The 20,221-nt window shown below is 45.1% G+C and overlaps 1 protein-coding gene across 1 annotated transcript in view; it reads right to left on the reverse strand.

Annotated features, from left to right (window-relative positions):
* SLC9A9 (solute carrier family 9 member A9) overlaps positions 1–20,221 on the reverse strand; it is a 294,081-nt gene that overhangs the window by 105,440 nt on the left and 168,420 nt on the right. The window contains exon 12 of the mRNA XM_066618996.1: positions 18,579–18,732. Within this exon, the coding sequence (XP_066475093.1) occupies positions 18,579–18,732 (154 nt within the window). The remainder of the gene's footprint in view (positions 1–18,578; positions 18,733–20,221) is intronic.

Genomic DNA, 20,221 nt, shown 5'->3' on the forward strand with positions numbered 1-20,221 from the left:
GAAATCTGCAACAACAACAAACTATGTATGCTTGCAGTCCAGAATAAGAACAGCCAAGTCTTCAGGACTTGTGAAATTGGTTCGTCCCTAGTAGTTATTTGTTTATCCCAGCTGTAGTCTTAAATCCATATAGGGAAGAATGGCATGGTTTTATTGTTCACAGGTGCAAGTGGCTCACTTGGCCAATCCTGATGCCATTCTACAAATAATAAACATGTTCGCTGTTAGACACATTACACTTAATTACCAGCTTTAGTGGATTTCAGCAGCGTCAACTGGGGACTTGAGAGACTTTTCAACGGAAGTCGGTTTTATCACCCTCTGAGTATGCCAGTGATAAGAAGAGCTCATTGAATGCAAGTCTTGAGACCAGATTCCCAAAGAGAAACTTCATTATAGGAGTGAAAGGAGTGGGAGGCATTACCGTAGATACTCGCCTATAAGGTGAGAAATTTCACCCCCAAAATCCAGTGTAGACCAACTTCTTATCCTATCTGTGGGTCACTCAGGAGGATGGGGCAGTTCAGGGGTGTTGCAGCATCCAGGAGAAGCCCAGAGGATCAGCAGGCTAAGCCTCTCCCAGGCCGTGGTTTACCTGGAACGGCCAATGTCACTCCGGCTGGCGATGCTTTACCTCTCCCAGTGCAACTAGCCAGCACATGACTCAGCAGCTAGCCAGCACATGACTCAGCAGGCAGGCAGGCAGGCAGGCTGGTTGTTACTAGGTCTTAAAGCCTACAAACTCAGTACAACTGCAGATTGGGGGAAAAAAATTTCCCTCCCTCTTTTCTCCCTCCCTCCTGGCTGTTCCATTACACAGAGGGGGAGAATGCATAAGCACCTTGTTAATGTCTTCAAAAACAGTGGTGCAGCTCAGATTCTTTACCAACTTTCAATCAGGCTACAGGGCAAGCTGCAGCTCTTCCTCACAAGCACCTTTCCCTAAGTTTTACCCCTGGCTTATCCAAGGGTCATGGAACATTCCTTGATTTTTGACTGAAAGCCTGCCCTCGCCTTATCCGTGAAGTTGCCTTATATGCGAATATCTGCAGTATTTTTGTTAAGGGAAAAAGAGAAGGCATCATCTAGCACAACAATTTTCAACATTTCTCCTTCATGGCACACTGGCCTCAATGGTCTTCAACTCTCATGATGCCACTTCCGGCTTCCAGGAGACTCTTCTGGATTCTGTGGCTCTGTTTCTAGGGCACCTGTCTGTAGTAACAAATTATCTATTGCAATAGCTGGTGGAGGAAGAGAGACTGACAACTTGCCTTAGTAACAGAGCTGCACAACCCAGAAGAGCTTTTCAGCCATTTTATGCTACTGTGCTCCAAACTCTCGTGGCACAGCTGCAGACCTTTTATGGCACACCAACGTGCCATGGCACACTGGCTGAAAATAAGAACATAAGAAGAGCCATGCTAGATCAGGCCCAGGGCCCATCGTGTCCAGTCTTTTGTATCTCACAGTGGCCCACCAGATGCCCCAGGGAGCACACACAAGACCACAAGATACTTGCATCTTGCTGCCACCTCCCTGCAACAAGCATTCTATTTACACTCACACCCCTCCAGCAAAGACACCAGATTGCAATTGGGTTGAATTTGTGCTACTTTATTAATCAGTGACCAATTTTTAATGGATGAAAATAGTTGATCTAGCACAGTGTTTCTTAATCAATGGTGTCGGTACCACCAGTGGTACTTGAGGTGGTATCAGGTGGTACTTGCAGGACCCCTGGACACCTACTGCCTGGCAGTGAGACCAGGAAGGCAACGCAACAGTGTAGGAGGCTCGGCTGGGTGGGCAGAGCTCCAAAACATGCTTTTCCATGCTTGAAAAAGCCTCCCCCCCCATCCACCCTGATCCTTTTTCTGGTGTTTGTTGCATTGCATCTGGCCTCCCAACCCAGAAGTAACTGGTGATGTAATCATCAGTTACTTCCAGTAGTACTCGAAAGGGTGGACCATGTGAAGTGGTACGGCAGAGCACAAACCTTGAGAAACAGTGATCTAGCAGATTGTCTTCCAGCAAACTCTGCACTGAAATGAATGGGAGAGAGCTCTTGCCTAGTTGTCATTCATTTCAGAAGGGCATGTGCAGGAGAAAGCCCTTGTTGCTGTGCCCAGGTATCTTTATTCCTCAAAGGTCCAAGGCAGAGCACATGTATTGCATGCAGAAGGTTTGCGGTTGAATCCCTGGCATCTCCAGATAGGGCTCAGAAATGTGTGCCAAGCAGTGCCAACAACACTGACCTACATAGACTAATGGTCTGACTAAAGCTAAAGCAGTTTCATATATATTCATATATTTGTCTGAGGAAGCAACTGTTGGACTGCTTACAAGGCACTATACAAAAGCAAAACTAATGACCATAATACTGTGAATTGTACTGGCGCTCATAACTTTCTAAGGATCTTGGTGTACCGTCTTTAAATAAACACGGTCTTTAATCAAATTTATGTAGCCCTGAGTGATGGCTGGGGAAAATTATAGCCATACTGAAGCCAGGATAACATTTCCCTTTTTCAATAGCGAATCAATGCATGTTTCATTCTAAGAAATTATTTCCTGTCTCCCTGGGGAAATGTGACATGAGCAGAATACAGGTATGAAAGAATGAGAGGGAAAGAGTGGGCTCAGTTAGGACAAAAACCCTCATTTAATTAAATTTCCTTTCTCAAAATGACCTTCCTTCAGCTTGATAAATGGGAAAATGAAAATGTGCTAACAACAAGAGAAACAATTAGGTGTATTTATATCAGTTTTGTAACTAATGCCTCATGGATCAATTTCAGGCCATTATATGTGAACTTGGCTGATGCATTGTTTTGCTTTTTAAAGGAGGAGAGCAGGCGAGATCATCGCTTTGTATGCAACACTTGTGATACTGGTGGGAAATGGGAAAAAGCCCACTGAGAAGATACAACATATATCTTGACCCCCCCCCCAGCCTACCTATTTCTTGACCCCACACAAACCTACCCTTTTCCAGAAGAAAGCATAAGATCAGTAGTGGTTTCAATCTAGTATCAAAGAACATAAGAACAGCCCCACTGGATCAGGTCATAGGCCCATCTAGTCCAGCTTCCTGTATCTCACAGCGGCCCACCAAATGCCCCAGGGAGCACACCAGATAACAAGAGACCTCATCCTGGTGCCCTCCCTTGCATTTGGCATTCTGACATAACCCATTTCTAAAATCAGGAGGTTGCGCATACACATCATGGCTTGTACCCCGTAATGGATCTGTGTTTGGCTTCCTTCGAATCTGCCCACCTGTCCGTTAAGGGAGGGGCCCAGGCAAGAATTTTACAAATGGTTCTACCTTCCATACTGTAGCACTGAGTATTGCTCAAGCACCAGCCACAAATCACATGGGACAAGATGGTTATTGGGGTAAATTGGGCCACTTTGTTGATTATAAAATTCATTCAAATCCTGCAGTGGAACCTGATTAGGGAGCTTCTCTGCCCTTGACTGCAGACACCTACTGTTCACTTTCCCCAGGCCAAATCCTATCCAACTTTCCACCACTGGTGCAACCGCAATGCCTTACTGAGGTAAGAGAACAAATGTTGCCATATCTCGAGGAGGCCTCTGTGACTGCCTCGCCATCACAGGATGCAGTGCATGCCCCATTGGCACAGCTGCACCAGCGCTGGAAAACTGGATAGGATTGGACCCTCAGACAGCCAAATTTCCCAGCAAATCCCAAGCTGGAAAGCATTTAGGATGACTTTACAATTCAGGCCTTAAGGGATGCCAGCCAACATTCTTGAGTCAAACAGCATCTGGAAATTGGTACTTGCTTCTCCACTGACCCCTGCATACCTTATGATGCACCCTGAGTTCCTATTCCCATTCCCTTCCATGCAGTATATCTGCCAAAAGTGACCACATTGGCTAAGTTAACACAACATCTTAGGAAAGTGGTTCCCAAACATTTTAGCACCAGGACCCACTTTTAAAAACAACACTCCATTGGGACCCACCTAGATTACGAGACTGTTAAAAGAAAAAAAAAAGATATAGAAAGCAATAATATTTTTATTTATTTATTTACAAGTTCAAAAAAGACCAACATATATCCCTATATCAGCAGTTTTCAAACTCTCTGGGAGTTTGAAAACTGCTGTAATTCCTTGTGAGGTTGGGGGAGGGGAGGCAGCGGTGGCTGTGGTAAGGCAGCAGCGTGAGCCCCAGGATCGCACCGCTCAGGGGGCTTCAGGGGCTTGGGAGCACTTACCCGAGCGTCCTGCAGCCTCCTGGGGGTGTGAGGAGCCCTGTGCGACCTTCTGCAGGGCTCCCCGCAGCTTCAAAAGTGAAAGTGGGGCGACTGGTTTTGTGGAAGTGGAGCGCGAATGCTCCACTTTCACAGCTGTGGGGAGCCCTGCAGAAGGTTGCGAAGGGCTCCCCGCACCCCCAGGAGGCTGCAGGACGCTCGGGTAAGTGCTCCCAAGCCCCTGCAGCCCCAAGTGGTGCGATCCTGGGGATCGTGCTGGTGCCTCCTCCCTGCCTCCTGGCTTCTCCCTCCCCTTATGGGGACAGAGGCCAGGGCCCACAGGCTGAGCTCTTGGCAGCACAATTAAGCAGCTATCTGATTTTTAAATAGCTTCATGGTTTGAGGAAATTAGTTACCTGACCTTTCCCTCGCACTGTTTTCACTGGAGGCTCTGTGGGAACCACCAGAAATTGGGTCGTGACCCACCAATGGGTCTCAACCCACAGTTTGGGAACCACTGCCTTAGGAAACTGTCCGGGATAGGCCAAAAGAAAAAAAACAAACCATCAAAGCCAACCAGGTAAAAGGCAAAAAAAATTCCACCTGGCCCCCATAGGCAACCAACTTATCTTCAGAAAATCCCCAGGGTTGGTGGGGTGGGTGCAGCATCGCCTGAACTCCAAATGGTGAGCTTGAAGATATAGAGCCACAAACACCCTAAGGTAAGCCCCCCAAAAGGTGCACCAGTCAGCGGCCACTTTACAGCAATTCACTCATGCTTTGGGTGGGAATGAGCAAAGGAGGCCACTTCCTCCTGTGGCCATGTAGCCACATTCTTCCACAATTAAAAGGGAGAGGACCCTGTAAGGAAGGACAGCATTTCCCCCTGTCAATAGCCAGACTAATGGTTCTCATGCTGTCCCCTTACTGAGCATATCATCATTTTGCCACATATATGGGCATCATCTTGCCCAAGAATAATCTGAGATTTTGCTATTCCTTGCAGCATCCAAACCTGTATGTCTCTAAACTGCTTCTGAAGTGTGATAGCTGCTCATGAATGGGCAGTCACAATTCCTTCTGACCAAACTAGAAAGGATAAATAAGGCTGTTCTAACAGTCCAGAGAGGTTTTTTTGTTTTGTTTTGTTCTAAAGCAAACATTGATGCTCTGCTCAAAAGCAAAGCAATGAAAAATTCATCACATAGGGTGGTTGGAGAGTTGTCACAATCCAAGCAGCACCATCTGCCTCACACAGAGCATCTGCTAATGACTTTATCTGCAGCACATTCTTTCTGTTCACAGGTGTGATGGGAGAGGGACTCCCACAGTCTTCAGCAGCCCTGCAGCCTTGTTATACATATGTTCTTTACACTCTCCCATAACACCAGAACCAGGGGACATCCACTAAAATTGAGTGTTGGGAGAGTTAGGACAGACAGAAGAAAATATTTCTTTACTCAGTGTGTGATTCGACTTTGGAACTCCTTGCCACAGGATGTGGTGATAGCATCTGGCCTGGACGCCTTTAAAAGGGGATTGGACAAGTTTCTGGAGGAAAAATCCATTACGGGTTACAAACCATGATGCATATGTGCAACCTCCTGATTTTAGAAATGGGCTATGTCAGAATGCCAGATGCAAGGGAGGGCACCAGGATGCAGGTCTCTTGTTATCTGGTGTGCTCCCTGGGGCATTTGGTGGGCCGCTGTGAGATACAGGAAGCTGGACTAGATGGGCCTATGGCCTGATCCAGTGGGGTTGTTCTTATGTTCTCCACTAGATTGTTCCCTGAGTTCTCATGGTACAGCAGCCATCTTCTTCCATGGAAAAATGGGACTCTTCCAGAACTGTCAGTGTTCCTGAGTAGTTATCACAAGGACTACTGAGTAACTGAAGCACACTTAACATAAGAACATAAGAAGAGCCCTGCTGGATCAGGCCAAGGCCCATCTAGTCCAGCTTTCTGTATATCACAGTGGCCCACCCAATGCCCAGGGAGCACACAAGACAACAGACACAACCTGTGGCCTGGTGCCCTCCCTGTATCTGGCAATCAGAGGCAGCCTGCTTCTTTTCAATAGACAATATTATTGTGGGTGCCTTTTAACTGTGTGGTAGTGAACCTGTTTTATTGCAATGCCTTCTCATTCCTGTTGACTCTTTCATGTAGGACTCATCTACAGGAAGTCAGCAATGAGATCACTAAGTCAATAAGATCAGCGGTGTGATCTCAGTCTTGGATCAGATGGTCTTGACTCAGAACCAAGTTCCAATCAGATTTCCTGACCGCGATCCTTGCCTTTTGCAGGTGGGTGCTGTAGCTTTCTGACAAAACCGTTACTGTTGATAGAAACTTTAGGTTACAGATATGCCCTGTATTGACAGGGGATCCATTCAATACAACCTCAGATACAGCATACAGGGGACCCTATAAAATAGAAGCCCCTGCACCATCACCCAGCTCACCCCAGTTAAAAAACTTACTGGGGTGGAGTTTTCTTGTTTTAACAGGTCACTATAAGCATTTAAACTTATAGTGCTACAGAGCAAGCTGCCGGCAGCCTGAATGCTTGATGAAACTAGCTCCAATGCTCAACAGGAAGTGAAATTTAAACACTTGCGCAACTCCTCATTGACCCAGGATGGTGGATTGGGCCTGGGAAGGAGATTAGGATTCTGCTACTGCCACCAAACCTGGCCCCTTCCCAGGCCCGATCTACCCACTCCCCACCCTGTCGCCACCACTTTCCACTCTTCTCTGCCCTCCTTCCACTTCCCACCATCCTGTTCCGCCATCCCTGCCACTTTATGTAGCAACATAAAGTCTAAAGTGCTTCTCTGATGTGCACACAAGGCTCCAGTCTTCATGCTTTTACTCCAGAAATGCTTGACTCCATGTGCTATTGGAAAAGTTTCTGCATCCTGTTTTGCACTGCAAAAGCCCTGCTTTTTGGGTAAGAGGCAGTTTTTCCCCTGCTAATAGCCCCTGCTAATTGGGTTAACCCCTGCTAATTGGGTTAATTTCCCCTGCTAAATAACCCCTGCTAATTGGGTAAGAGGCACTTTTTCAAGTGGGTGTTCCTTTTTTTAGCAGGGGGAGAGTAACTGGCCCACCTCACCCCAGCAGTGTCTGTTCTAGTGGCTGTCTGCTGGTATTCTTTTGCATCTTTTTAGATTGTGAGCCCTTTTGGGACAGGGAGCCATTTAGTTATTTGATTTTTCTCTGTAAACCGCTTTGTGAACATTTAGTTGAAAAGCAGTATATAAATACTGTTAATAATAATAAAAGCAGGTTTGTGTAAGGCAGATAGCACTTGGTGGAACACTAGTTCTGCCAGCAGTATGAGCCCATAGGATTGGGCTGTTAAGTAATAACTAGTTAATTACAAGAACTGTGTGCACTAAAGAAAGTACTGGCCTTCAGTCTTGTACTAAACTAAATAGTTTACCATCAACAATATTTTGCCCACATTCTTGTCTGATATGCCAAAGACCGAGACTAGGCCCCAAATGACTACTTATAAGGCACAAATATGAACTAATATGGAATATGTTGATGATACCAAGGAAGAGCTGTTTGCTTTCTTGAATAAATGTAAGAGGAAGCTGTCAATGTGGGAGATGGCTTGGAAGACATATTTTTACACTCACTTGCCATGTTAATCGCCAATCTTTCTGTTAGTGAGAAAGCAAAACAGCATTCCCAAATATTCCCTAAGGAAGGAGCTGATCAAGAGGAGCCATTTGAAACACTTATTTAGCATTGCTTCATGTTCCCTTGAAGAAGTGACAGCTGAAATTGAATAAATGCTTCTGAGCTACTGAAAAATTGCTGCACAAAATAGTCACACAAATTACTTGAAATCTCTTGGCAAATATTTACAGAGGGGTGACAATAAACAAACTAGATCTAATGCCTTGCACGACTATACCTGAGTATGAGATATGCTTTATTCACAGTTTTGTACTTTTGCTGCATTTGTCAGGAAAAATCTTAACTTCCCTGTCTCTGATGGAAGATTTTAATTGTGGGGAGGACTGGGAAGGAAAGCATGCTTGCAAGAGCTTTATCAGACAGTACAGATTATGGTAGCCAGGAAAGTTAAGGGCTTATGCTACTTTACAGTTTGCCATCATTCCAGCTGTTTACAAATTTCTTCCAGTTACCTAACTGGTGTGATGGAGGAGCAACTCAGCCCCATCTACTGGGCATTAATAGTTATTGCATCCTTCTGGTGAAAATCTTTCTTTATGCTTTCCCACCAAGCTCAGACATTTTTACATCACCCTGCTTATGTTTTTAATACTCACCTTTTCCCCTCTATTTTGTTTAATCCATTTTGTATAGACTTTTAATAAACTATTTCCATGTTGACCTGCGGTCTGCTGGATCCATTTTCTAGGGTAATGCAGTGGATTGCCATGTCTCTTTGCCCTGCAAACACTACTATGGGATTGATTTTTAATAGGAACCCTGGGGTTCAGTGTTCTGGGGGGGGGGGTGTTCCCAAATGGCCTTACTTGGCTTGGCCTCTGTAGCCTAGGATGGTAGTAGCAGATATAATCTACCAAGGTTTTTCTGCATTTAGCTGATAGTACAATAAAAGAGCATTGGGAAGCAGGAAGAGATCCATGTATGCTACCCACTAGATGTTACTCCCCTAGGTCAGCCTGCCTTCTCCTGGGATATCCCTTCCATATCTAAATATGGCCTACTTACACATAAACTGCAGTGTGCATAGGCTAATTTTGCATGGTCAATTTCCTGGATAAAAATCTCATAAATTGAACCATCTGGTGCCTAAGCCCATTGGATTTTAACCATAGGATATGTGAACACATATTTTTGTTTGTTTAAAAGATTTATTCCCCAATTTTTATACTGATAAATATGATAACCTTTGTATTGATGATTATTGTGTTTTTTTCAGTCGTTTTGATTGCTTTTTTTTTTTTTTTTTGAAAGATGCACGTTGTAAACTAGGGCCAATACCCTCATGTGTAACCTGCGTAGTACCAGCCCTAAGTATAACCCATTTTCCTTACCTGTATCTGTAATAAATAAATAAAATATTTTAAAAAATAAAAATAAAAGATTTATACCCTGTCTTTCCATCCTTCTGGGAGCTCAAGGTGGCTTACATGATAAAATAAAATTAAAACAGTACAGTGAAAACAGCCAATGGTGGGGGCAGTCACACTGTAATTAAAAAGATGTTCAGACCCCTGTGGAAGGCCAGCAGAGAGGAGGCAATTTATGGCTCAGAAAGTTCTGGATACTATTTGCCACAACAGAAAAAGCTCTGTTATAGGTCACTCTCAACTGAATGTCAACATTTGATGGTGCCCGTGACAGGTGATGACATCACCAAATGGGCAAACTTATGCAGGAGGAAATAATGTACCTGGGATCTAACAGCCCAATCCTGAGATGCCCAGGGTGCAGAACTGCAGCAACGCTGAAAATGGCTGCCGCCACTTCCAGCATGCTCCAGGCAGGCTCCGGTGGCTCCTTGGGAGAAGGGGACTTTCATTCCCTTCCCCTAGGTAAAGTGAGTAGCCCTGCAATGGGGCCATTCAATTCTCTGCCAACTCAAAGGTTGGCAGAGATTCAAGACCCTCTGTGGCTGAGATTCAAGAGCCTCTGGATCTGGTGGAACGTCCTGCCTCCCTCGTGTTCCTTTCCCTCCTCCTGGAATACCTCTTCCCCACCCTCTCCATGCCCTCCCTCCGCCTCCCCCACCCTGGAACGCCTCCTCCCTGCCTCCCCCCACGCCTCCATCTATCTCACCACTGCTCAGTGGTCCACATGACTGCTGAGTGGCAGAGCTCCGGCACTCCCCCCCCCCGGTGCTGGCCCAGCACTGGGCTACCACCAGTGGAGCACTGGTGCTAGAGCTCGCAAACGTGCCTTATGGCATATTTGCAACACTGTGCACTGGTGGTGAGCTAGTGCGCTGAGCTCAGGATTTGGCTCTAAAGCACTTAGGGCTTTATAGGTCATCACCATCACTTTGAATTTAGGCAGGCAGTGAAGATAGCTTAACAGGGGCATGACATGGTCATGTCCCCTTGCTCCTGGAATTAATTTAAACTTATTCTTCCTCACCCTGTCCATTACTGACATCAGGCACCAGTTCAGGAGCTCCAGAGTCACCCTGAGTGAAGATGGAAAGAAGAAATAGAACTGGATATTCATCTACATATTGGTGACACCCAAACCCACATCTTCTGATGACCTCCCTCAGAAGTTTCATGTAGATGTTAGAAAGTATTCTAGCATAGGTCACCCAGCAAGGCTGTTTCACAGCTCAATCCTAACTCCCCACATGACGATGCAGCGGCACCACCTGTGTGAACCCGGGTTGGGGAACTGAGGCCAGAAAGGGAGCTAGGATTTGGATGATCCCACTACTGCCAAGCCTGCCCCCTTCCTGGTCCTGATCTTCCCTTCTCCCTGACCCATCATCACCCCGTTCTGTCCATATCCCACCTTCCTCCCATCCCCTGTGTACACTTACATGTGCCAGTGTGTGTATGGAGTCCACTGGCACAGGAGCCAGCTGTTCACCATCTGCAATGGTGGAAGTGTCTTACACCACCAGAACACTCATTCCAGTGGCATATTGTGTCAATAGGATTGTGCTATTAGTCCCACAGCTACACTGAAATGGATCCAGAAAATCTGTGTCTTTCAGGATCTCTGGAGCTGGGTTGCCACTACACACTCAAGCAGCTTGCCTAGCAATGGCAGATTAGACACTGGCCAGCACTTCTCAAATATATCTAGCTCTAGGGAGAGCTTCTTCAAGAGTAGACAGACTACCACTGTTAGGGCAGCTGAAATCAACCCCTCAAGCAATTAAGAACTGACCACCCTCCCCACTTATTCAGTCAGTTCCCCTGCTGACTGTTTTGACCAGACAGGATGGACAGGGATCAGTTGCACAAGATGGACAACCACACATTTCCAAGAATCCTGTCCACATCCCCAGGCTCCACCTTCTATGGGTCACCATATGTAGTGTGTGTTGGTGTGGTTCAGCATGATCAATCACTAGTTCTGCACTACTTGATTTAAGGAGAAGGCAAAGCAGTTTTGCCTTTTGTATTTTCATTGTTTCATGGTCTAAAAAATTCTAGGTTCTCAAGTGAATGTCTCCATGGAACACCTATCAGATTGAATCCCTTGAGCCTGCCAAAGGAAAAATGCTAGTGAAAAAAACGGCCAACTTGGCTTCTTTGTTCAGTTTCTAACATGTATGGTACATGATTGAGGATAAGTCCTAGTTCATCTGACTAGCCTCAAAAGGTGATGCTTTTTGGGGGCTATATTTAAAGCCTACCAGTTCACAGCATGAACTCCTCCATGGGTAATCATTTTCTAGCTAATCCATTTTGCTGTCTAGCCTGCCTGAACACCTCTTGTTTGCTGGATAATTGAATGGTTGGCACTTTAGGACGAAATATAAAGGTTGCATCTAAGAAGTACTCACATCAATGACAGAAGAAAACACTGCATGTTTTTTCCCCCTTTTACTTCTGAAGTTGCTTCTAGGATGTATTATCAGATATTTTATAGTGAGCTCAGTTTGCTAGTTAGTACTCTTATCAAAGCCCCAGATAAATTAATGCAATGCTGACAGAGTGGGTCCATTATGGGCCCTAACAGATGATTCTATCCTACTTTCCCGTCCTGATGCAGCTGCATTGCAGCCCCAAGGCAAGGGAACACACATTCCCTAACCTCAAGGAGGCCTCCATGATTCCTGCCCCCCCCCACTGCAGGATGCAGCTCACGCCCTTTTGGCACTCAGTGCTGGAAAATTGGATAAGATTGGGCCCAAAGAATTTTAGGAACCCCTCCAATGAAAGAAGATGTTTATCCTGCAAGCAGATTTGTAGATGTTAATGTAGCACCTGAGATGTTGACTCAGAGCATGGTGACAGTACAGTACACTTTGGCTCAGAGACTTTCAAGTCTGTTTCCAGTGAGCACTTCTCAGTAAAGTAAATAACACTGTTTCCAAACACCTCTAAATATTGGAAATATTGCTCAGTATCTCATGGCTTAGAACACAAATTGATTTGTATGTACTGAGCTCAGTGATGATAATCCATTCATTTTCAATCTGCCATGCTGGGAAGGCTCTTTAGATTGATGAAGGAGCCTCATCTAGAACAGTTTCATGATTTAGAAGCTTCCAAACTATGATAAGCAAATGAAACAATAACTGGGGGGGGGGGCGCTTTTTCCTTAGTCTACAATAATTGACATTATTAGTTATGGTTACATGTTTGTTTATTTGTATCCCACCTTTTAAAGCAGCGCTTCCCAAACAAGGGAGCACTGTAAGTGTGTGTGTGTGGAGGGGCAGAAGGATTGTACTGCTGTTGGAGGGGAGGGTTTTTTCCCAAATTATCAGATGGAGTGCCGGCCTTCAGTGAGTGTGGGGAGCCCTGCAGACACTTCTGCAGGGCTCCCCAAGCCTCTGTAACAGTAAAAAAATGCAACTGAAAGCCACTCACAGTTTTTGATCAAGTACAGGAAGTGGCTTTCAATCAAGTATTTTTTACTATTACGGAGGCTTGGGAGCCCTGCAGAGGTGTCTGCAGGCTCCTTGCACGCCCTGGAAGCCAGTACTCCATCTGGTAAGTTGGAAAAACTCCTCTCCCCTGGCAGCCCCGTGATCCTGGGGATCGTGTTGCTGCCTTCCCATCTCCCTGCCCCTTAAGGCGCCAGACCTACATGCTTCCCAGGCTGGTGTTGGTTGCGACCCACCAGTTTGGGAACCACTGTTCTAAAGTAAGCTTTTCTAAGGCAGAACACAAAAATAAAAATCCTATTAAAAATAGCTACGTTTAGAAATACTATTCATCATATCAGCCATGAGAACTCAATTGGATTACCATATTCAAACTCAGTATGCTTCTGATCATGAAGTAGTGGGGGACAGACCATCAGGGATGACCATTCCCATCCTATCTGGCCTGTCAGCTTCTCATAGCTGAGTTGCTAGACTGAATACCTTACTAAATGGACCTCCAGTGGACACAGCAAGGGACTTTTTAAGGTGCCCAGAACTGGCAAGAGGAAAGATTCTTGTGCAGCTCTTCGGTGAAGTTTCCAGAAGAGAAAAAAAATGAAGGCAAAAGGGTTTCTGGATTAAGAAAGGACTTAATTGTGCCAATAACTGCTAAAACATAAGGTACTTTTCAAGAAAATCCACTTGAAACGCACCTAAATGAAACTGTTTACTAAAACTGTTCCTTGAAGACTTATGTGCTGTGCTGCTGTTTGCAAGGTGGTTGTTTGATACTCTGAGTTTTTGCTGTACTAGAATCAATGCAATAGGGTTGTAGAATTGACTCTCTGGCAAAGTCTAGTGAAAGTATGGCAAATCTGATAAGGTTGTCGGACATGAGCTGTATATCCAAACTGCAATGAACTTGGCTGACATTGGAGATAAGAAAAAAGCAATCAAGCACAAATCTCACACATGGTATACGGGTGCAAGTGTTTTACTTTTAGTCGCAACATTTTGAATGCCAATCCAGATTTTGTCTGCATGCTTTTTATCTGAGCCTCTTTATTATGGCCCCAATTTAGTTATTTCTGACTGGTGCTTTACAGCCACAGTCTGACACAAAGGTTTGTTAATCAGACAATGCTCTGTAAACAAGCAAAGCCAAGCATGGACTATATATAGAATCAGCGATAAGAAATTGTTGAATTACAAGGCAATAATGCCAACAAGATCTTCCTTGGTGACATTATAAAACCATACCAGCAACCACCTGAATAGACTATAAAATAACTAGATTTATCTGGAGCTTACAGACAATTTTTAACAATAAATATAAATTGCCTTTGAGACTGTATTTAAAAAAAATACAATGGAGCAGCCACTTGTTAAGTAAACAATCTCTCTTTTTTTTTGCTTTCCCTTTTCTTCTCTGGTTAGCCTATATTCCTCTTCTGGTGCTCTCCACCAACAGAGAAGTCATTAACAATTCATAGACCAAGTGCAAAATCCAGAAAGTTGCTTAAGAAACCCCATTCATGCATTCGTGTTTGGATATGAAGGTTATGGGGCTCTGTGTTATACCCCAGAATGAAGGATCTCAAATGACATGCCCTCTTCCAAAGTCACCTCTTACTTGTACACATTCATAAAAGTACACACAACCAATTTTCACACACACATAATAAGCTATTCAGTAACACCTCCATTGCTATGCACATGCTCAGTCACAAACCTGCCCAGCATAATCTGCCCAGGGAAGCTGAGGAGGCTTTGGCTCACAGGTGCAGGCAACCAGTCTGCACGCTAGAGTGCGACTAACAGGAAGCAAGAGTTCCTGCTTCTTGTTAGTCTCTCTGTAACATCAGGCTAGTTGCCTGCAACTTCAAGCGCTTCTTCAATAAAACTCTGGTAATGTAATGGGGGTGAGGAGTGCTATTTGTACAGGTGTTCCCCCATCAGCGGTTTCCATGTCCGCAGGGGAGGGGTGGCGGAACAGAACCCCTGAAAATACGGGGGCATTCCTGTGTATTTAAAAAAAATACAGAATTCAATAAAAGAAAATGTTCACTGTGTGCGCTTCTTCTCTGACCGTTATTATTATTCATTTTATGTCATGACAATTACTGAAAATAATCTGCAAGGAGGGCCTAGGTTAAACTGTGGGGACAGCAAGGAATTAAAGTCCCCCTTCTATACGCCTTGGTCCAGATTTGGCTTGCCCTTGGCGGCTGCTGTCGAATGTAAAACAAACAAAACTAAGCACAGAAGTGCTAACCTTGCACTTCTCATAACACACAGTCTGACTCTCAAACTTTCCATTCTCGGCACACTTTCTACTACTAGACACAGCGGGACTCACTTCAGAGTGGATGCGCACCGAGTCAGCAGTGTTATTCTACAGCTGTCTGCGATAGCCATAAAAGCGCACTGTTCGCCACCGCTTGCAGCAAGTTATACCCCTCTCTATCCAGTTGGTCTCATTTAAAAGTTTCTACAAGAGGGTTGCTAAGTCATTACATCAGTACATGAGGCAGTGAACCTGTTCTACAAGCCTATGTGCAACCTAAGAGTCCAATCTTGAGCTCTGTTACTGCCACCGCTGATGCTCAACACCAGCTCTGGGTATTGTAAACATGCCATAAAGCATGCTTATGGCACTCAGGGAATAGGGAGCAACAGCACAGGGCCAGCGCCACTAGCTGCTGCTCCTCAGCAAAGGGGAGTGATTGGCCTGAGCTCCTGTAGCACCAGCTGACAGTGACTGTTTTTGGAGAGGGGGAGAAGGCAGGGAGGGGGCATAACAGGGCAGAGGGAAGATGAAAGGAGGGGAGGATCAGGCCTGAGAGGGGACAGGGATGGCACAAGCCTCTGCCGCTGAATCCTAATCTCCCTCCCGAATGCTCCTGCTGAGGAGATCCCGGCGGTAGCTGTGGCACCGGCAGACCTGGTGGTCGTCATTTTGCTGCTGCTAGAGCCCTGGGTGCAACTGGGTTCAGGACTGGGATGTTAGTCACTGTGATATTGCAGTATTCTTGCTTAAAACAAATTAATATATTGCAATATCTTTCAGTCTAGACAATATTTTATTTATCAATGCTAGATTTCTTTTGATTAAATTACTAAGGCAAATCATTTATAAACAACAAAGTCATCCTGAATGACATGCCTAATAAATATAAATAATACAATGTCATTCGCACTGAAAACCCCATCAGAAAAGACAACATCAATTAAAACCTAGTGCAAAACCACATTTTAAATTTACAGTGAGTAAATTAACCAATTAATCATAGCAATTTGTCAGCTAATGTTTCCAGCTCTGCTTAAATATCAAGAGGAATATGCAATAAAAAATGGTGAAAAGTGTCCATGATAACCAACTGCATCCAACAACTGTCACTCAAATTGCCAGTTCTTTGATTTGTATACTGTTGTAGTAGGGTACCATAATACCGTTGTATTGGTGATGATCAGACTAGACCAGATAAACGGCTTACATTTGGGAGACAGCAATGATCTGTTCAAAATCTCATGACAAATAATCAGTCCAGATCCAATTGACTTATTAGCTACGGTCAACATTTGGATCAACAGCAGCAAATAGTTCATCAACAGCTAGCATGTACTCAACACCTGAGCGACAATGGCCCCAAGCATATTTCTAGGGTAAACATTTTAATCTAGTGGCATAAGTCCACAAGGAAACCACTTCTGCAGAGCAAACCAAATGCGAAAACTAATGTGAAGAGTCATAGATGTGCAACCAACAATAAAATGTGACCTTATCAATAAGTGTCCAGGCCCAGATCTTTATGCTTTCTGTAACCCCTATGCTGCACCCTCTCTAGCAACTATTATTAATATTTCTAAGTATAATTATATACCGCTTTCAAGTAAGAAAATGGTTGGTACAGCTGAATGAATGAATGAATGAATGAATGAATGAATGAATGGTACACTACACCAAAAGGGCTCACAATCTAAAAAAAGATGCAGACGAAAGACCCCCAAACCACAAGAAAATACGCCATGCTGTTCATACGCATGAACAGGGACAGTTGCTCTCGCCCACTAAACAGAAGAAGAGCACCACTTTGAAAGGACCTTTTGCCTAGTGTGGTAGGCCCTGCCCCTCCATCTTCTGCTACAGGGCCAGATAATTATTGTGGAGCATGACATGATAGAGTCCTCTACAGTAGTGGTTCCCAAACCTTTTAGCACTGGGATTCACTTTTTAAAATGACTGACAGGTCCTCCCTAGCTTTATGAGTCATAGGGCGCAATCCTAACCGGCAGTTATACCGGCACAGGAGCGCCCGGTGGGTCGCAAATGTGCCGTAAAGTACGTTTGCGCCTCTGTGGGAGGAAGCTGCGTCAGTGCATCCAGATGCGCCGACACACAGGGAGGAGGCCTCTGCAGCGGCTTCCTCCCTGCCGCTTGTGCCAGCGCACCCACCCCAACACAAGCAGCGAAGGTAGGTGTGGGGGGGGGCGGGGAGGAGGCGGAAGGGGGCGTTTCTGGGTGGGGGGAGGGTGAGCGATGGGCCGCCCCAGGGGTGCATGGGGAGCCAGGGGTGGGGCTGAGACTCAGCGGTTATGCCAGATCCCAACCCCCGTCCCCGGGGAGAATGGAGTGACTTCGAGCTGTTCAGCTCTCCTTGGACTTGCGCCACCTCCAGAAGTGGCACAGGTCCGAGGAGACCCATTGGGGCGCGCAGCCCTTACCCAGGGGTAAAGGGAAAAGCTTCCCCTTGACCCTGGCTGAGCCATTGCACCCAACGAACCTGTGTTGGATGCAGCGCAAGCCTCCTGGCTTGCCTGCTCCAGCGCAGGTTTGGATTGCGCCCTTAAGAAAAAAGAAAAAAGGCCACACTGTTTTTATCCATTTTACTACAGGAAGGGTTCCTTCTGGAACATTTGTTAAGCACCAGGTTCATAAGACCAGGATCATTTTTGAGTCCTTGCTTTCCCGCTTGCCTAGGCTTCAATAGGAGCCAAGACATGTCATCTACTCATGAGTAAACACATGTGTGGCTCTGTTTCATTTTCCATAGTGTTAAATACATTTTCCTTGTCAGCTCGGAGGAGGGGAGACTTCCTTTTTGAGTACTTTTTGGGGCCTGTTTTCATAGGATCGGGACCATTCTGGTGGCGTTGCATTCCTCTCAGCTTGCTCTTTGAAGTGGACTGAAGTATGTTTACCTACTCACAAGTAAACACGCACCAGTTTCACTTTTTTTAGGGTTCAATCCAATTTCCTTGTCAGCTATGAGCTGACAAGGTGATAAGGGCTGCAATCCTATACACCTTTTTGTGGGAGTAAATCCCATTTAATATAATGAGACCTAGGGCCCAATCCACTGCTTGCTGTTTCATGTCTGTGAAGCAGCAGCGGCAGCAAAGGAAAGGCTGGCCTTGCTTTGTACAAAGTCTTTTATAGGCCTTGAGCTATCGCAAGTCCTTCATTCACTCATATAAGTTCCATCTCTAATATATTCATTTCTGTAAATTTATTCAAATTTTAAATGTAAATTAATTTTTCCCCAGCCCCCAATACAGATGATGTGGCCCTCTTGCCCAAAAGTTTGGACACTCTTGCTCTCGAGGTTGAGAGACAGAATGCCAGGGAATTCGTTGCAGCTACTTGAATAAAGTGTTTTTACACCTGAGAGTCATGGCACAGGGTTGGACTCCACACCCAGGCAGCAATAAGATGCACCATAACTAAATAATTTTGAAAAGGAAAAGATGCAGAAACCATAAAGGGTGAATAAAAGCAATAATTTTTCAACATTAGATTATTAGCTGACAACACTTACCTGATTTGGAGCCACGCAAGCATTGGTGTAGTGCCCCCTCCAAACACCCAGACTGTGGAGAACACAATCAGTAAGGTAGTTGTAAACATCATTTGCTTAGGCTGAGATTCTGTGTCCTGGATAGCCAGTGCAAATGCTATCGCACCACGTAAACCTTAGGAAGGCAGAGGGGGGAAAGAGAGAAGAGAGGGGAAAAAAAGGCATTGTAAAAAAATGTCCCAAGAAGAGCAAACTTCCAGCCCCTGTTTTATGGGAGACTGGATGAGTCTGTACAGCAGATGCAGGCCACAAAATTATAACCTCTGGTTTGGCTACAGAAAAGAAGCCTTCTGTCTTCAGTAACGGGATTTTGCCTGTACATTTCTGCACTTACGCAACAGTAAGATTCAGTGCCTTTAGGGTCCCTGTGATTGTATCTATGCTATGCATTTTTCTTTAATTTACAGTGTAAGGAAGTTACCAGAAATGCCTTGCGTAACTAAATTATACAGTTCATTTCTGAGAAGAAGAGATAAGGAAAACAATTTCATAGGTTGGGAGGCCACACATGGTGACTATCATCTCATTTATGTATGGTTTATGTTTGTTTTTTTTAAATATCACCTTCTACTTGGGATTTTCCAAAGTCACCAACTCAGAAGAAAATCCTAGTAGTGTAAAATAAGTACAGGCGTGCACTGCTTAACAACCTTCCGCTTAATGACGGACTGCATATACGACGATGGTCAAAGTGGCTCTTAATGAGGCAGTCAGGACTCCCATAGACTGCAGCAGAGTGTTTGTTTACACCACAAAGAGGCTCTTAATGCAAAGGAGGCAATCTACCTCCAGTAGTTTGTGCAGCCAGCTAGTATCTGGCAGGGAGTGTATGTTTACACAACAAAAGCACTAGACTGGGCTGAATGTTTGCTTAACAACCTAGGGCGCAATCCTAACACTTTATGGTCCCAATCCTATCCAATTTTCCAGCACCACTGTAGACGCAATGCAGCCCCAAGATAAAGGAACAAATGTTCCCATACCTTAAGGGGACCTCTGTGACTACTGCCCATGATAAGATGCAGTGCATGCCCCATTGGCACAGCAGCACCGGCACTGGAAAATTGGATAGGATTGGGCCCTATGTCAGTGCTTTCCAGCACTGGCATAGCGGTGCCAATGGGACATGTGCTGCATCCAGCAGTTGGGTGTCACTCACGGAGGTCTCCACAGAGTAAGGGAATGTTTGTTCTCTTACCTCAGAACTGCATTGCCCTTATGTCAGTGCTGGAAAGCACTGACATAAGGGGTTAGGATTGTGCCCTTAATTGCATAATAACAGGGATCGGAGAACATACTACAGTTGTTAAGTGGTGCACACCTGTACATTGCCCCCAGCAAGGCTGAAATGCTCAAGCTCAACCTTCCCATTGAAGGCCACTGAATGCTTTTAACCCACTTTTGTCCAGCCCACAGGTGTACACATTTGGTACCTGTTGCATATATGTGACATTAGGCAGAAATGGCTTAAGTAAATGCTTTGACAATATCTGGCAAATCATTTCTGGGAGGCTACAGCCTGATTCTCCAAGCAACAAAATGAAGCCATTCTTGCTGATGTGAATGCTAGTGCACCTGTCCAGATGTTACCAGGATCAGAACCT

The sequence above is a fragment of the Tiliqua scincoides genome, chromosome 3 (assembly GCF_035046505.1).
Source record: "Tiliqua scincoides isolate rTilSci1 chromosome 3, rTilSci1.hap2, whole genome shotgun sequence".
Classification (NCBI taxonomy): domain Eukaryota; kingdom Metazoa; phylum Chordata; class Lepidosauria; order Squamata; family Scincidae; genus Tiliqua; species Tiliqua scincoides.